General features: G+C 41.6%; 1 protein-coding gene across 4 annotated transcripts in view; it reads right to left on the reverse strand.

Moving 5' to 3' along the window:
- Nucleotides 1-19,208, reverse strand: part of gpm6b (glycoprotein M6B) — a 186,252-nt gene that overhangs the window by 2,557 nt on the left and 164,487 nt on the right. For 2 of the 4 annotated variants that reach the window (XM_033033350.1, XM_033033349.1), the window contains 3 exons: nt 8,794-8,867; nt 8,572-8,637; nt 1,017-3,567 (listed from right to left, as the gene is read on the reverse strand). In XM_033033350.1, the coding sequence (XP_032889241.1) occupies nt 3,487-3,567; nt 8,572-8,637; nt 8,794-8,867 (221 nt within the window). In that variant the 3' untranslated portion in view covers nt 1,017-3,486. Of the gene's footprint in view, nt 1-1,016; nt 3,568-8,571; nt 8,638-8,793; nt 8,868-19,208 lie in introns of those variants that run through there. The other 2 variants (XM_033033352.1, XM_033033348.1) reach the window with 1 other exon arrangement.

The raw sequence follows: 19,208 nt of genomic DNA on the forward strand, positions 1-19,208 counted from the left end.
TGAATACGTCCAGGTACATTTTATCAAAATCAAAAACGTGTACAAAAGCCAGAATATGTAATAAAATAATAGGTATGCAGGCTAGATGATGCTGCATCTTATTTACATTTGCAAATTATAGATTATGGGGAAGAGACATCTATATCTGGCAGTCACTACAAACCACAGCCCTTGTACTTCATGGAAGAAGAAATCTGGCATATCTCGGACCAAAATCTAGTGCAGTTACCAGTACTACCTAATTGAGTCAGGGTTAGTAACTCATTCACCTTCCTTATTTATCTCTCTTGGAGCAAAATAATACAACTAGTACCTGACCAAATATTGAGAGACTCCCAGAGTACCATTGTTCAATCGATTAAAAGGTACAGTGATGGGATAAGCCCTATTCTTAGTTTCTTATTATACCAAAAGAGGGAAGATATGATAGTCACCGGAGAAAGAAAAATCTAACTGAACAATTACTGCCGATCATGATAGTAATTCTTAACTGACTAGCTTACTTAAGATTTTTGGTTGATATACTTTCTCGATTGTTAACAACTGCAACATGGTTACAAATCAGACTTGCAGTGTATGCATGTTATAGTCATATAATATGTGACAAAGTGCAGTTTCAAAACAATACAGAATATCTTACAATACATTTTGTGCCTTAAAGGAAAAGCTATGTAAATGTAAAACAGAACGACTTAAAACAATGCTGAAATATCCTTCAAAACTGTCTTTGATTCTTAACTGAAATTAAAATCTTGCAGTGCTAAAAATGTGGTGAAAATGATGGATGCAGGAGAGTCTGTCCATATTACTGTTGCTCCTTGATGGCCAAATGGCCATTGGTGCAGAGTTATAAGGTATACAGAAATGTGCTCATCAGTGTATCCACCATTCCCACTGAAGGAGGAAGTGGACTGGTGAGTTCAAACTGGGGTGGAGATGAATAATAAAGAACACCGTGTATAATCCCTAAAAGCATAACTGACTAGAGGATGATGAAAATCACGAAAAGGCAGCGATTTTGTAAAGAAAGCATGTTTATTTTGAGTATATGAAGAAAAAAATGACTGAAAGTCAATAAAGTGTCTATACATACAATTGCAAAATACTGTATTAAGAAAATTAAATAATGCTGAAAAGTGGGAACCTTTGTAACAAAAGGTAACTAAAAAAAAAACAAGTGTAAAGCATGCAGTTTTGAGGTTAACAAATATTATAATGGCACATTTGAAGATTTAAAAAAAGTTTTCTGGCAAAGGCAAGTGTTACACTTAATTACAAGATACAATTAACTATTTCTTGGCCGCCAACACTGACTGCAAGGGAAAATGCTATTAGTATTTAATGTAGTCTTTCTTAATCGCTTACTAAGCTGCAGTAAGGTGTATTCTCAGCTTCATAATGAAGAAACCTACTTGGTGGAAGAAGGGGTTTGGGAGTCAAGGTTGGGCCAAAGACACCTACATTTCACAACATTTTATTTTAAACCAAGCATATCTATTTCTCACCTTCTCTATGTTTCCACAACTGAAACATCTTTGCCTTGTGTCAGATGTATGATCTGGCTATTCATAGAATCTATTTCCAGGACCACAACTGTTTATTAAACTCAACTAATCGTTTGCTCTTGATCAATGATTTAATGATCAAGAGAACTTGCTGTCTCAATATAATTTTTAAGCTGCTCCATTGCAACATAAAGTACTTTGTTCAGTAATTTTTTGGGTGGCGAGTGTATAATTTTATAATGTTTTATTGTTACACGTTCCCCCCTGCATAAAACCTTTTATAGCGTTGAGTTAGAAATTTACGTGGTTTTAAACTATCATCCAATACAAACTAAACAATCGAAACAGGAATAAAACCAAGTGATGGAATACTCAGCATGTCAAGCAGCATCTGTAGAATGAATAACAGAGTTAATGTTTCAGGTCAAATACCTCGTATTGTAACTTTGAGATCAAAGTTAGAGATCAAACTAATTTTAAAATTTGTCACGGAGGTCAAATTACTATCATTCCATTTGTAATTTAGAATGAGAGATGGTAGCAAAGGGGTTAGCAAATGACAAAAGAGATCTGGAGGAAAAGTAATGGCTGGGTGAGGCTGAAAAATAATCAGAAATGACCATGAAAATAAAACTATGAATGTGGGGAATGTAACAGGGAGGAACTAGAAATGCTAATCAACTGATATTGTTCATGCATTGTCTATCAGGCGAAGAGGTGCAGCGCCTCAAATGTACTTTGAGTTTCATTGGGACAGTGTAAGATGCCAAAGATGGTGAAAAGACTAACTGAAAGAGTGCATTAATATGTCCAAAATCTAAATTTATATTTGTTTGAAAATTAAAACAAAATAGAAAAATGTGCGTTTGTGACAACTAAAATGTCTGTATTTCTAATTATATCCTTAAGTTGTCCTTGGTCAAATATGCACAAGACAAAGAGCTAGTTCTGTTAACAGGAGATTGTTTAAAATTAAAGGCTCTATAGAAAAGCGTTTTGGAGTATGTTCTGACTTTGTCATCAATGACCGTAAAGTTTATCTGAAAAACTATTGTGCTGGTAACTAAAGGAGGCATAAATCTACATTAGATTTGTATGTCAATGAAAAGTTTGGGACTCGGCAATAATGTATAATCTTACCGTTTCAGATGAGTGATGCTTGTTAACATTGGTTTATTTATAGTCATGGATACTGAGATACAGTAAAAAAAACGTTGTTTGCAAGCTAGCAGATGCTACTGAATTTGCGGAGTATTCCAGAATTTTCTGTTTTTATTTTATCCAAAGATTATTAAACGACATTCTCCGCAACTTAGCTCCAGTCAAATTTCCAAAACACACAGGTTATAAAATATAGAAATATGAAAGTGAGTTTTAAAATATAGCCTGATACTCCAAATGTTTGCAAGCCTTAAAATCTTGCTCAACTATAATGGCAATCCCTCTTGTCTATTGTGATATGCTACATTTCAATGTACATATATTTGTATTGATGTATAATGACACCAAACTAATATCTACTATGTGTTTTCAGACTTAAGCCTTTTCAAAATATGTTTGGTTGTTGAGAAATTTGCTTAGTATTGGCAAATTGACTGGCAAGAGGTAAATTGATTTATTAAATGGCAGATAAAACCAATTGTTGGCTTCCAGGTGGACCTTGGAACAATCTATTTAGAACCATTGGATTGGGATCGCAATTTGTATTCCTCACTATGTTTTCTGCCACTGGTGATTTTATCTGCTGGATCCCCACATTAGAAAACAAAAATAGCCAGATCTTACACTCTCGTGGTGGCTGTTAGTTAAAATAAGAAACTAAAAAGAGTGAGTTGATACTAAATGAAGCTTTCTTATGCTATTTACAAATTTTCATTTGCAAAATGCAGATTAATAAATTCTGTTTTAGTCCATGGTGTGAGTGGTAGTTGACGCTACACAATGCAGCTCATGGAGCTCTGTATACTGCTTCTATAGCAACTTAGAATTTTGTGCAGCAGTCTTCTCGACTCTTAAACTTCAAAACAGCAAAGTTATATGTGGTAGCCATCATGTAGATGAGCTGGGAGAAGGAAACAGAACAAGTGATAAGACAGTGCTCACCAATATCAACACCCTAGGCATAACACTGCAAATCCACGCAGACGCCTTGCAGCAACAACAAAAATCCACCCACATTGGCAGAAATAACTGCAAGCATTTTAGGCTCTTACAATTAATATGACTTTAACAAAGTTTTTTTAGAATGCGCAGTGCAAATTTCTGGAACGGGCAACATTTTTAAAATCCTAAATTGGATACAAGCTGCATTCATTAACAGATACAAACACAAATCACATACTGAGCAGAGTGTAATAGGAATATCGCAAAGCACTGAAGAGGAGTTCCACAGTTAAAGGTTTGCAGAGTGTGCATTCAGCCTTAACATTTTCCAATTAAATAAACTGAGATTAGAAAACAATAGACTAATTTCAGCCCTAGAACAGTATTGGAGACATCTAAAACAATAACCATAGTTGAATTTTTGCTAGATTTTTGGTAGTGGTGGCACAGTGGTAGAGTTGCTGCTTAACAGTGCCAGAGACCCCGATATAATCCTCACTACGTGTGCTGTCAGTACGGAGTTTGTACCTTCTCCCCGGGAACTGCGTGGGTTTTCTCCGGGATCTCCGGTTTCCTCCCACACACCAAAGCTGTACAGGTTTGTAGTTTAATTGGCTTGGTGTCATTGTATAATAGTCCCTAGTGTGTGTAGGATAGTGTTAGTGTGCAGGGATCGCTGGTCGATGCGGACTCGGTGGGCCTGATTGTGCACTGTATCTCCAAGATCAAGTGTATAGAACTATACAAAAGTCCCTTTAGACAGCATTCAAAAAGTACCCTCAAAGAATGCAAAATAACTGAAAATGAAAGACAAAAACAAGCTTCTGGAAGAACTCTGTAGGTCAGGAGGCATCTGTGGAGGGAAATGGACAGGTCGAGACCATTCCTCTTGGCTGAAGGAGCGAGGGGGTGACAGCCAGTATAATGAGTTGAGAGGAGGGACACACACAATAGGTGGATTGGTGAATGGAGTCAGGTGGGAGGGAGAGACTGGCGGAGATCCCACCACCAGTCACATCTTCCCCTCCTCACCACTGCTTTCTGCAGGGATCACTTTCTTTGCAACCTCCTGGTTCTCCCACCCCTACTCAGGCACTGTACACATCCTCCCTCACCACCATCCAGGGACTTAAACAGCCCTGAAGGGGAGCAGAGATTGAGTTGCACATCCTGCAACCTCCTCTTTTGCATTCAGCGCCTTTGAAGTGGCCTCCCGTACATTGGTGAAACCAAGTGTGGACTAGATTCTGTGCCATGGCCACCTGCCAGCCCTTTCAAATTCCTCCTCCATTCCCTCAGTGGCCTTTCTATCCTCGGCCTCATCCACTGCCAGTGCGAGACCAATTGCAAACTAGGGGGACAGCATCTCATATTCCACCTCGGTGTCCAACAATCTGAGGTCGTAAAAATGGAATTGTCTAATTTCAAGTGAACCTGCTCCCCCTCAGTCCCTCTCTCCACCCACGTTCTCCCACTCATACCCTTCTTTCCCACAACACAAGGGTAGCACGGTGGCAGAGTTGCTGCTTTACAGCGCCAGAGACCCGGGTTCGATCCCGACTATTAGTGCTGCCTGTACAGAGTTTGCACGTTCTCCCCGTGACCCACGTGGGGTTTCTCCGAGATCTTCGCTTTCCTCCCAAATTCCGAAGATGTACAGGATTGTAGGTTAATTGGCTTGGTATAAATGTAAATTGTCCCTAGTGTGCGTAGGATAGTGTCAATGTGCGCGGATCGCTGGTCGGCGCGGGCTGAAGGGACTGTTTCCACGCTGTATCTCTAAACCAAACTAAACACTGCCTCCTGTCACCCAGCTTCTTCCTATCTCACCCCTTCTGCCCATCATCCTCTCTCCACCCATCAGATCCCCTCCTGTGTACCCATTTGCCCACCCCACCTCCTTTATTTGGTCCTATATTAGAAACATAGAACATAGGTGCAGGAGTAGGCCATTCGGCCCTTTGAGCCAGCACTGCCCCTCAATATGTCATGGCTGCTCATCCAAAATAAGTACCCTGTTCACGCTTTTTCCCCATATCCCTTGATTCTGTTAGCCCTAAGAGCTCTAACTCTCTTGAAAATATCCAGAGAATCGGCCTCCACTTATTTCTGAGGCAGAGAATTCCACAGATTCACAACTCTCTGGGTGAAGAAGTTTTTCCGTATCTCAGTCCTAAATGACCCACCCCTTATTCTTAAACTGTGACCCCTGGTTCTGGACTCCCCCAACATCGGGAACATTTTTCCTGCATCTAGCCTGTCCAATACCTTAAGAATTTTATATATTTCTATAAGATCATCTCTCATGATTCTAAATTCTCAATACAAGCCCAGTCGATCCTTTCTTTCATCATATATCAATCCCGTCACCCCGGGAATTAACCTGGTGAACCTACGCTGTACTCCCTCAATAGCAAGAATGTCCTTCCTCAAATTGGGAGACCAAAACTGCACGCAATACCACATTTCACTCGCTATGAAGGCCAACATGCCATTTTGCTTTCTTCTCTGCCTGCTGTACCCGCATGCCTCATTTCTGTGACTGATGTACAAGGACACCCAGGTCTTGTTGCACCCCCCATTTTCCTAATCTGACACCATTCAGATGATAATATGCTGCCTTGTTCTTGCCACTAAAGCAGATAACCTCACATTTGTCCACATTATACTACTTCAGCCATGCATCTGCCCACTCACCCAACCTATCCAAGTCACCCTGCAGCCTCACACTGCCACCCAGATCTGTGTCATCCAAACTTTCCTTTGCCATCAGGATATTAAGAAACCAGAAATCTTCTAAGTGGATTGGATGCAATGGTCTGCTCTCGAGTTGGAGAAGAGTGGGAACCCTAGTTACCTCTACCAACCACATCCCAGCCTGGGTTGTTATCTTCACACCCTCTCTCTTCCCCCTTCTGACTCCCTCCACCAATCTACCCCTTCTCACCTGGATCCGTCTCTCACTTGTCAGATCTTGCCCCCATCCTCCCCTCACCTCTTTACACTGGATATCTCTCCCCTCCACTCTTTTACTCCAGAGGAATCATCGACCTGTAACTTCAACTGTCAATTCCCCTCCATAGATGCCTCCTGACTCACAGAGTTCCTCCAGCAGTTTGCTTTATGCAGCAATTTCCAGCATCTGCAGACTTTTGTGTCTGCGTAAAACTGAGAGTGGACGGGTTGATCTGCTCAAAGTAGGAAAGAAAAAATATATTGCAAAATAGGAAATAGAAGCAAAATATACCTTGCATTGCACTCATGCCTTCAACTAAATGTGGGACAGATGATAGGATGAAATTACAAATCAGTGATGGGAGTGATTTGAGGGAAGAGAGAAAACTTAAATTGTCTAGTTTACCCCAGACTCATTAGATGTCTCCCTATATATAATAGTGATGCAGGCAACACACTACCTCCACGCTGTAGCTGTCATTGATCCAGTTATTTTACTGGATTAATATAGAGACTTCCTGTATGAATCTACTGCCTGCAAGTCACTGTGTCACCATAAAGTGTTGTTTTGAAAGTAACTTTTATGCTGCTGCAGTTATGAAGTCGGCAAACCATTTTTATTATAAAGTTAAAACTAGTAGACCAACATATAGCCAGCAGCTGATTTTAGATCCAACTTGATAGTTTTATTAAAAATGCTGGAGTAACTCAGCGGGTCAGTTTTGTTAATGCAAATTGTGCCTACAACTTAAACTATTCCAAGGTTTTATCATTTTAAGAAGGAACTGCAGATGCTGGAAAATCGAAGGTAGATAAAAGTGCTGGAGAAATTCAGCGGGTGCAGCAACATCTATGGAGCGAAGGAAATAGGCAACGTTTCGGGCCGAAACCCTTCTTCAGACTTCAGAAGGGTTTCGGCCCGAAACGTTGCCTATTTCCTTTGCTCCATAGATGCTGCTGCACCCGCTGAGTTTCTCCAGCACTTTTGTCTACCTTTTATCATTTTAATATTTCTGAAGATGAACTAGTTTTTTATCATCTTTCTTTGCCATCCTCTGTCTTTATGTGGTATTTCAACTAGATCATGGGCCTCGTGGTAAACTGTTTTAATCCCTGGTTTGAGAAAGTTACCTCTCACTTTGGAAGAAGGCAAACACCCAACATCTCCCTAACTTGTGGCAGAAAAAGCACAAGAATTCATTCTTCCACCTCATGCCTAAGCTGGGTAGCTATGCTTCACGTTTCTCACAGATGGTCCTCATTAAGATTCATCAACCCTGACTCGCAACCCGATTTTAATTCTCCACTCACGTCTCCACTTCCTGGCTGCAGGAGCAAGGACGGAAACACGAGGTTTTGAGGAATTTGGCTGATGTGACTGCAGTTGAAGACGTCTGAACTTCCCACAGGAGCACAGTTGAACCCCCAAAATAATGACATACTCCTGAGAGAAATGTCTGCAGTGTTTCCCCATATGCAGAGCTGGCTCTACAAATTAGACACAAAAAGCTGGAGTAACTCAGCAGGTCAGACAGCATCCATGGAGAAAAGGAATAGGAGAATTTATTCTCCAGAGATGCTGTCTGACCCACTGAGTTACTCCAGCTTTTTGTGTCTATCTTTGGTGTAAACCAGCATCTGCAGTTCCTTCCTACACTTATTTTGGGTTTTGGGTTTTCACTGAAGGACAATCCCAAACAATTATCAATATCTAATCTTCACTAACAAAAATCAAGTTGCTGGTCTCTGTTTGTGTTTCTGTTACTCGAGAGTATTCTGCAGAAGTCATTAACAAGCGTAGTTTTCCCAATAAAATGATAAGGCAGTCCATTGCTTCCAGGAGGGACCTGCAGAGTGACTGTTGCATCAAACGTTCACAGGCTGCAACGGCCAACCTTAAGGGAAAAGAATAACCTGGAGGATTCCCTGACTTGATAGACTTCAGTAGACCTTAAAACAGGAATAATGGATAAGAGTGCTTGGTCTAGTTCACTCGGACTTTACTCACCAGTGCAATGACAGTCACACCAGCTCCAGCACAAGCTACGATGAACAGATGATAGGACAAATCAAACTGGAAAGAAGAGAAACAAGGTTAACCTCACTTTTGGCTACCAGACATCTTCAGTGATTAGAGTTCAATGTTTTGATTGGCAGGCACGCTCCAGAGCATATTCCTGCGCAGTGACTTGCCCCACATACAGTAAATGTACTTTGATGCTTTTCTTACCTCGGATGTGTTGCAGATAACGGTCAAGTTGGAGCCACAAGCTTTGCCAGGGGAGGCGTTCCAGGGTATAATGCCTGACAGGGCAACCAGAAAAATGGAGTCAGGTTTTAAACCTTGCTTTGCACTCGTGTCTTAAAACTAAAATTTGGGAAGGGTGTTAAAATGAAATTAGAAATCAGTCCACTAATAGTTTTGCCAGTGTGTTGGAAGGAACTGGTTTAATGGCTTCATGCTGGTTTAAACCGAAGATAGACACAAAAAGCTGGAGTAACTCAGCGGGTCAGGCAGCATTTCTGGAGAAAAGGAACAGGTGATGTTTCGGGTTGAGGGACCCGAAACCAGCTTTTTGTGTCCAATAGTTTTGCCATGTAATTTATGAGTAAGATATATACGGCGCAATTATATAATTCTTGTTCAACCTAATTTCTTATTTTAATAAATTCAATCGAAGCTATATGGTTTTTAGTATAATATTTCGATCTCATTTTCAACTAATCTCAATTCTGAATTGCGATATTAAGATGCACTGTGTTTGGATGTACAGTACTTTAGCCAAATGGTCTGATGAAAGATCAAAATCAAATGAACCCACTAAAAATACTACCTACGCATTGAAATCAGTTACATATGATAATCAGTAAGTGAGTGTATAATGCACTCAGTGTGGTTCAATAATCAAAAAAAATTAACACAAGTTTGAAGACACAAGGAACTGCAGATGCTGGAATCTTGCATAGAACATAAAGTGCTGGAGCAACTCAGCAGGTCAGGCAGCATCTCTGGAGGACATAGATAGAACAAGGTTTTGGGTTGGGACCCTTCTTCAGACTGACTGTAGTCGGGGGAGAAAGCTGGAAAAGAGGTGCGGGCAGGACAAAACCTGACAAGTGAGTATAGGTGAGGCTCTGCCCCTTTTCCCTTTTCCAGGGGTACGTCTGTGCCCGGGTGGGGTTAGAAAGGGATGACGCCCTGCCCACGGGCACCCTGGGGTATTTCCGGGACCGCTGGGCACCGCAGGGGGATTGTAACATAGTTGTATAGTAGTTTATTTAGGATATTTGTTCGTATTGTATTATGGTGGTGGGTTCTGGTTTGTTTTATTGTCATGTAAATATTATTTTTTAATAATTGAATACATTTTTTGATAAATAAAAAAATAAAAAGTGAGTATTGGTGAAGTGGGGTTTAATTGGCAGATGGTTGGACAAAAGCTGGAGATGAAATGGAGACAATCAGGCCACTTGCCAGTTTAGTCTCCCCTCCACCTCTTTTCCAGCTTTCTCCCCCCTACTCTAAAGAAGGATCCCGACCCGAAATATCACCTGTGCGTGGTCCCCACAGATGCTGCCTGACCCATTGAGTTATCCAGCACTTTGTGTTTAACACAAATTTGAATACAAACTGCTTTTCAAAAGACCAGGTTTTGCTTTGAGATGTGGCCTTGAACAAGAAAACAATTGTAGGCTCTGTTCCAAATTAGTTTCAATATCAGAAACCTTGGGAATCCCAAGAAAGGAGTTGAGGAAGTAGTCAGTTACCTCTTTGTCCATTAAATTCAATAGGAAATGGAAGATACAGATAATATTTCTGCATGCAAACTTTTCAGCGCAGATTTGTTACAATGCACGAGATTCAGTGTGATTGAGCACCCTATTCCCATAATCCAGTGGAGAATGCAAATTGAAGATAGACACAAAAAGCTGGTCAACGGGTCAGACAGCATCTCTGGAGAGAAGGAATAGGTGACATTTCAGGTCATGACCTTTCTTCAGACTGAGAGTCAAGGGAAAGGGAAACGAGAGATACAAATTCTAAACTTGCCCGGAATTTTAAATTACTGAACAAGATCAGTATTGTTAATCTGGCATCTGTACATTCACTGATCACACCACCTACACTCATATCGAAATCGATATACATCACAAACCACAAGGGTCTCAGCACCAGTTCATGTGCTAACATTAGAAAAGCATCTTTCCTCCTATCCGCCTCCTACCACCTTGTCTTCGTGAATGTTATTAGTTTGCAAGCCTGTAGTTGCCTGGTTTATCCCTGCTATTCCTTCAAATAAAGGAACAATATTACCTATCCCACAGTCTTTTGACACTTAACTTGAGCCTGACAAAGATGCAAAAATCACTGCCCTCGGGTTTCAACAACCTTCATGTCTCATCTAGTACTTATTAAAGCTCTGATCTTGTTAGTGTGTATATGTGGCTGTCTTTACATCTTCGCGAAAAAACTACACGGTAACGATAACATTTTAACATATTCCGGTTGACATTTTTCCCGTCGAGGCTGGGATCACCTTATCTGAACATTTCATAACTTTATTTCTCGATTTATTACTGATTAAGGTTTAAAAACATCAAAAGACTGAAATTAAAACCACCAGCTTCAAATGATGACGTCACAATGGCTCAGCTTTCATCCTATATTTGACACATTATTCACGTTTAAAGCTTTAAAAATGTAAACTTTCACAAGATTTTTTCATATTCTGATTCACATTTTTCCCCTTGAGGCAGAGATCACTTTCACTGAACATGTTATGCTTTATTTCTTGACTTATTACTGATTAATTACCTTGAATTTCAAACCGACCAGCTTCAAATGATGACGTCACAATGGCTCGAGGGGGAGGGCGAATTGCTATTGCAACACACAGGGCAAGTGCAATTGGATTTTTTTTTAAAGAGCACTGCTGAGGAAGGCAAGGAGAGTGCTGGAATCTTACGTTCGGTAACAGCTTGAGATGGAGGACAATGCCTCCCATGGGGGCTACGGGTAGGGAATGGGTGCGTTGGGGGAGCAGACCCAACGGGTCTGCAGTTGGTCTAGTAACATCTAACACCTCCACGTACGTAATACTTGCCTGTTCCACATTATCTCTACAGTCTGAAGAAGGACCCTGACCCAAAATGTCACCCATCCATGTTATCTGGAGATGCTCCATGGCTCACTGAGGTACTCCAGCACTTTGTGTCTTTTTTGTTAAACCAGCATCTGCAGTTTTTTGTGTCTACCTCCCTGAACTTGCTATTGTCTTTGGTGAAGGCGGATGTGGATTATTCATCTAGGACCTCACCCACATTGTCTAGCATAACACATAGATCACCCCTCGATCCCAAAGTAAGCACACTCTTTCCCTGGTTGCCCTCTTTTGTCTGAATGTCTTTTGTAAAATGTATTGGGGTTCTATTTAATCTCAATTGGCACGAATATTTTATGGTCCATTTTTGTCCTCCTACTTTGTTTCTTAAGTTCGCTCCTACACACTCCATCATCCTCAAGAGATTCCCACGATCTTAGTTGATCTTAGTATACCTGCCACATGTTTCCTTTTTTCTTCTGAACAAACCTTGAACATCCTTTATCATCCAAGGTTCCCTATTCTTTCTGCGTTTGCCTTTCACCCTTACTGGAACATACTGATCTACCTACCCTGGCAACCTATCTACCAGTGCAATTAATTTACAAGTTTCTTCATTTAGGTTAATTTCTGCAGTTTTATTGTGATCCTATATCTAAAATATCTTCCAGATTTATGTCTCCACTCAAATACCTCTGATGATGCCCTTTCTGAGCATTGGTGGCAAAGTTACCAGCGTTGCTATGGTAGATTGCAGTTGTACAAGACGTTGGTGAGGCCACATTTTGGGGTATTGTGTTCAGCTTTGGTCACCCTGCTACAGGAAGGATGTCGTTAAACTAGAAAGGGTGCAGAGAAGAGTTCCAAGGACATTGCTAGGATTTGAGCAATAGGGGGCATTTGGGCAGACTAGGGCTTTATTCCTTGGAGTACCAGAGGCTGAGGGTTGATCTTATAGAGCTGTATATTCATGGGGGAATAGATAGGATGAATGCACAGTCTTTTACCCAGAGTAATGGAATCAAGAACCAGTGGACAAAGGTTTAAGGTGAGAGGGGAAAGATTTAATAGGAACCTGAGGGGCAACCTTTTCACATATATGGGTGTATGGAACGAGCTGTCAGAGGAGGTAGTTAAGGCAGGTACAACAAGTTTTAAAAGACATTTTGCCGGGTACATGGATAGTTAAGATTTAGAGGGATATGGATCAAACACAGGCAGGTGGGACTAGCTTAGACGGGGCATGTTGGTCGGCATGGGGAAGTAGGGCCAAAGGGCATGTTTTGTGCTGGATGACTGATATTATGGCTCAAAGTGTATCTGTGAATCTCACTTTGCGTCCATCTCAAAAATCCAAATTCTTCAACCTTTCTCCCTTTCTGAGCCAATCTCAATTTCCATGCCCAGATCTTCCATCTCTTTGGTGCTTGTTAGTTTGCTCCAGTTGATGACAAAACTAGTCAATTCAAACAAAACTGCCTCACAATCACCTCATGGTAGACAAAGGTGCTGGAGAAACTCAGCGGGTTTCTCCAGCACCTTCCATTTTCCAGCATCTGCAGTTCCTTCTTAATCACAATAACCTCATGCCAGCTTTTGTTATCCATTGGACATTTCAGTTTATTTTTTTCCAATCTATTCAACATTTCTGATCCCAAAATATCCCAAACTGCTTTAAAAATAGATGACTAGAAGTAAAGAAAGTGGATCTTGCTAAATCCACACTTTTCCAATTGGATACAATGCATTCGATATATTCTCATTCCATTTGCAAACACCATGGTATTCATCTCTGGAGAAAAAAAACCCAACCTTGTTTTTCTAATAGAGCTGCAAATCCCCTGAAAACTATTAAAGTTCATTTAAAAGATTCTAACTATTAGCCTTGGGTTAATAGACAAAAATACAATACAGTCCTATCATTCAGCAGAGGCCTGATAATATCTGAACAATGATGCCTTATTCTTAGACGTTAACCAGTGATGTGAAAATAGAAACAATACATTATGTATTCAGATTTTCACAATGGGCACCCTGCTAAGGGTTGTTCCACTTGAATGCCTTCATTTTCAATGTCCAGCACGCACTGCCTGGTCCATGGGAGTGTATTATTGTTTCAACCTTCAATACATATGGAACTATATTTTTTAATTTATTTTTAAATACAGCAGGAAATGGAAATCTGTTATAGTAAACAAAAGCACAGATGCTTTCAATCAGGGGTGGAGCCCAATGCAGACAAATAAAAGCCCCCGATGGTTTGGACGCGCTGCATTAGTTACTAAGAGACATTAACATTTTACACAAGGAGAAAAAAAATGCTTATATGACCGTGTTCCCACAGTGCAGCGGTAGAGTTGCTGCCTCACAGCGCCAGAGACCCAGGTTCGATCCTGACTACAGCTGCTGTCTGCACTGAGTTTGTACGTTCTCCCCGTGACCTGCGTTGGTTTTCACTGAGATCTTCAGTTTCCTCCCACACTCCAAAGACATACAGATTTGTAGGTTAATTGGCTTGGTGTAAATGTAAAATTGTCCCCAGAGTGTGTAGGATAGTGTTAGTATGCAGCGATCACTGATCGGCGCGGACTTGGTGGGCCGAAGGGCCTGTTTCCGCGCTGTATCTCTAAACTGAACTAAACTGATAGAGTTCCTCGTGGTTATTTTTTGGCTGTGACTTTACACCAATCACTGTAAAGTGGTGTTATTTGTGGGTATTTTAATAACTTTTTATCTCTTCCCATACATCTCATAAATTGTTGTTGCTTCCTGTATGAATCCATTTCCAAAGTACTTGTACTTGCTGGAGTTTAGTTCTCTGCTGAAGGTACCCTGCTGATCACTTGTGAACAGGTCCCAGAGTAACATGTGTAGATTTATTAACATTAAAAATAAATTAAGATACGGGGGAGCAATTTAGAATTATACATGGTCAAGCGGCAATGAGTGCATTTACAGTTCCTTCACCGCCTCGGTAAACCACTGCTGTCCTGTCAGAATAATAATACTAGACATATGTGACTTTCTTCTCCCATGTCTTTCTGATATTTATAGAATTAATTTCCATGTTCCAGTAGGAAGCTATTCAGCTTCTCCAGTCCATGCCTGCTCACAGAGCAATCCCATTCCGCCACTAATTTCTCTTGTAACCTATTCTCCCCACAATCCCACCATTTCCTCCAAATTGTAGCACCTATCCATACCGGGGGCAATTTACCGTAGGCAATTCACTTACCAATTGACCATTCCCCCTTCCAGTCATTCATCTTTACCTTTGTCTCCAGGCACCGAGCAATTTTGGATCCAATTTTCCACCGACTCTTGGATACGATCGGTTTTCACTATTTTTGACCATCTGCAACCAAAAGGTGCAACTAACGTTCCTTAGTCCGAAGGTGGTGAATCTGTGGAATTCTTTCCACAGACGGCTGTGGAGTTCAAGCCAATTGATATTTTTGAGGTGGAGATTGACGTATTTTTCATTAGTACGGGTGTCCGAGGTTATGGGGAGAAGGCAGAATGGGGTTGAGAGGGATAGAGAGATCAGCCATGAATGAATGGCAGAGTAGACTTGATGGGCTGAATGGCCTTATTCTGTTCCTAGAACTTTTGAACATGTTGCCTACAATAAGTGTACTGTCCTCATTGGCCTCCTTGTTATTTCTTCAATATGTATTCCACTAATAAAAAGATAATCAGGTTATTAACATGTTGCAGATTCTGAAAACTTGCTCTGCATGAAACATAGAAACATAGAAACATAGAAATTAGGTGCAGGAGTAGGCCATTCGGCCCTTCGAGCCTGCACCGCCATTCAATATGATCATGGCTGATCATCCAACTCAGTAGCCTTCTCTCCATACCCTCTGATCCCCTTAGCCACAAGGGCCACATCTAACTCCCTCTTAAATATAGCCAATGAACTGGCCTCGACTACCCTCTGTGGCAGGGAGTTCCAGAGATTCACCACTCTCTGTGTGAAAAAAGTTCTTCTCATCTCGGTTTTAAAGGATTTCCCCCTTATCCTTAAGCTGTGACCCCTTGTCCTGGACTTCCCCAACATCGGGAGCAATCTTCCTGCATCTAGCCTGTCCAACCCCTTAAGAATTTTGTAAGTTTCTATAAGATCCCCTCTCAATCTCCTAAATTCTAGAGAGTATAAACCAAGTCTATCCAGTCTTTCTTCATAAGACAGTCCTGACATCCCAGGAATCAGTCTGGTGAACCTTCTCTGCACTCCCTCTATGGTAATAATGTCCTTCCTCAGATTTGGAGACCAAAACTGTACGCAATACTCCAGGTGTGGTCTCACCAAGACCCTGTACAACTGCAGTAGAACCTCCCTGCTCCTATACTCAAATCCTTTTGCTATGAAAGCTAACATACCATTCGCTTTCTTCACTGCCTGCTGCACCTGCATGCCCACTTTCAATGACTGGTGTACCATGACACCCAGGTCTCGCTGCATCTCCCCTTCTCCTAGTCGGCCACCATTTAGATAATAGTCTGCTTTCCTGTTTTTGCCACCAAAATGGATAACCTCACATTTATCCACATTATACTGCATCTGCCAAACATTCGCCCACTCACCCAGCCTATCCAAGTCACCTTGCAGTCTCCTAGCATCCTCCTCACAGCTAACACTGTCCCCCAGCTTAGTGTCATCCGCAAACTTGGAGATATTGCCTTCAATTCCCTCATCCTAGATCATTAATATATATTGTAAATAGCTGGGGTCCCAGCACTGAGCCTTGCGGTACCCCACTAGTCACTGCCTGCCATTGTGAAAAGGACCCGTTTACTCCTACTCTTTGCTTCCTGTTTGCCAGCCAGTTCTCTATCCACATCAATACTGAACCCCCAATGCCGTGTGCTTTAAGTTTGTAAACTAATCTCTTATGTGGGACCTTGTCGAAAGCCTTCTGGAAGTCCAGATACACCACATCCACTGGTTCTCCCCTATCCACGCTACTCTCCCCTATCCACGCTACTTCTCCCCTATCCACGCTACATATGAAGTAGCTGCCATATTTCCAATAGTATAAGTGGCCACACTTTAATTGGTTGCCACCACATTGCCACCATTGTGAAAAGGGCTATTGAATTTCCAGTGTTTAAATATTTTTTATTTCAGCATTTACCTTCATATTTTTCTTCAGCAGAGAACAAAACTCCAGCAAGTACGAGTAACTTGGAAAATATCCTTAAATCTATTACATCACACTTCTCCAGAGAAATTGAAATGTGAGCATTCATTTCATGAGGACTAGAACATGAAAGTAAAGGATGTAATGCTGAGGCTGAGGCGTTGACTAGACCACATTTGGAATATTGTGCAGAGTTTTTTGGTCCCATATCTGAGGAAGGATGTGCTGGCGTTGGAGAGGGTCCAGAGGTGGTTTACGAGATTGATCCCGGGGATAACATATGAGGAGCGTTTGATGGCTCTGGGCCTGTACTCGCTGGAATTTAGAATGATGAGGAGGGACCGCATTGAAACCTACCGATTAATCAAGGGTCTAGATAGAGTGGAGAGGATGTTTCCAGTGGTGGATGAGGCTAAGACCATAGGGCACTGCTTCAGAATAAAAGGATGATCCCTTAGAAAGTAGATGAGTAGGAATTTTATTAGTCAGAGGGGGGGTGAATCTGTGGAATTCATTGCCACAGACTATTGTGGAGGCTAAGATTGGGGTAATTTGAAAGCAGAGATTATTGATAGGTTCTTGATTAGTAATGCCCCTGACCCACTTCGGAAACCTGAACGGAAACCTCTGGAGACTTTGCGCTCCACCCAAGGTTTCCGTGCGGTGTTTACCTTCCACTACCTGCAACCCCGGCAACCACCTGCAACCACCTTCAGCTAGCATCGCAACCGGCTTTGACTAAAGAATTACCGATTTTAAAAACGGCAACCTATTTTTAGTCGCGGCCGGTTTTGAATTTTTTGAAATAATCGCCGGAACATAGAAGAAGCGGAAACCATTTTCGACCATTAGGGAGACTGACAAAAACCTCCGGGAACCGCACGGAAACCTTGGGTGGGGCGCAAAGTCTCCAGAGGTATCCGTTCAGGTTTCCTAAGTGGGACAGGGGCATAAGGGTGTCAAAGGTTATGGGGAGAAGGCAGGAGAATGGGATTGAGAGGGAAAAAATAGATCAGCCATGATCGAAAGGTGGAGCAGATCTGATGGGCCGAATGGCCCAATTCTGCTCCAAGAACTTATGATCTTATAAACACTCCAAAAAAATCAAATCAGATTATGAATATTTTCACAGTGAGAAAGAAAGTTCAGTAGCCTTGGTTTTAAAAAACAATACAGAAAAACGGAAATGGGGACATTTGGATCTGGAGCTGTGGATGGAAAGAGTCACGAATTGAAAGTAGTTTACTGCAAGATGGAGTTGGAAGGGTCAGGTCGAGGACCCCTGCCTTGGACTGTGTCCATCATTGTGGGGGACAACGACTGCCAAAATAGTTTAATCCTATTGCAGGAAGTTGTGCGATGTGTTCATGTATTCCTTTATAGCAACTTTTAATTCAAAGAAATCACAAGGAAATGGCACAGAAGATTCATTCAGCCCATCATGTCCACAATGGACAAACATTCTTCAAGCTGTTAGCAGCCCAAACTGGCATTTGGACTCCTACTCAAAGGACCATCAGTCCAAGTTCGTGGAGCAGTCTGAAGAAAGGTCTCGACCCAAAACGTCACCCATTCCTTCTCTCCAGAGATGCTGCCTGTCCCGCTGAGTTACTCCAGCATTTTGTGTGTATCATCAGTCCAAGTTCAACAGCTTACATATAACATCTCCCTCCATGTCACCAGACCCGACCGAGCATTTATTTAATACTTTCAATATCATAAAACATACAAAGTTGCTTCATAGAAGTGTAATAAAAAATAACATTGAGTTACATGGGGAAATATTCATCTTGATCATATCCTTTGTCCCATTAATTATTTCCGTGACCGTGTGGGTTTTTTCCGGGATCTCCAGTTTCCTCTCACACTCCAAAGATGTCCAGGTTTGTAGGTAAATTGGCTTGGTATAAATGTAAATTGTCTCTAGTATGTGTAGGATAATGTTAAGGGCCTGTCCCACTTAACCATATAACCATATAACAATTACAGCACGGAAACAGGCCATCTCGGCCCTACAGGTCCGTGCCGAACAACTTTTTTCCCTTAGTCCCACCTGCCTGCACTCATACCATAACCCTCCATTCCCTTCTCATCCATATGCCTATCCAATTTATTTTTAAATGATACCAACGAACCTGCCGCCACCACTTCCACTGGAAGCTCATTCCACACCGCTACCACTCTCTGAGGAAAGAAGTTCCCCCTCATGTTACCCCTAAACTTCTGTCCCTTAATTCTGAAGTCATGTCCTCTTGTTTGAATCTTCCCTATTCTCAAAGGGAAAAGCTTGATCACATCAACTCTGTCTATCCCTCTCATCATTTTAAAGACCTCTATCAAGTCCCCCCTTAACCTTCTGCGCTCCAGAGAATAAAGACCTAACTTATTCAACCTAT

This window comes from Amblyraja radiata, chromosome 14 (assembly GCF_010909765.2).
Source record: "Amblyraja radiata isolate CabotCenter1 chromosome 14, sAmbRad1.1.pri, whole genome shotgun sequence".
NCBI lineage: Eukaryota > Metazoa > Chordata > Chondrichthyes > Rajiformes > Rajidae > Amblyraja > Amblyraja radiata.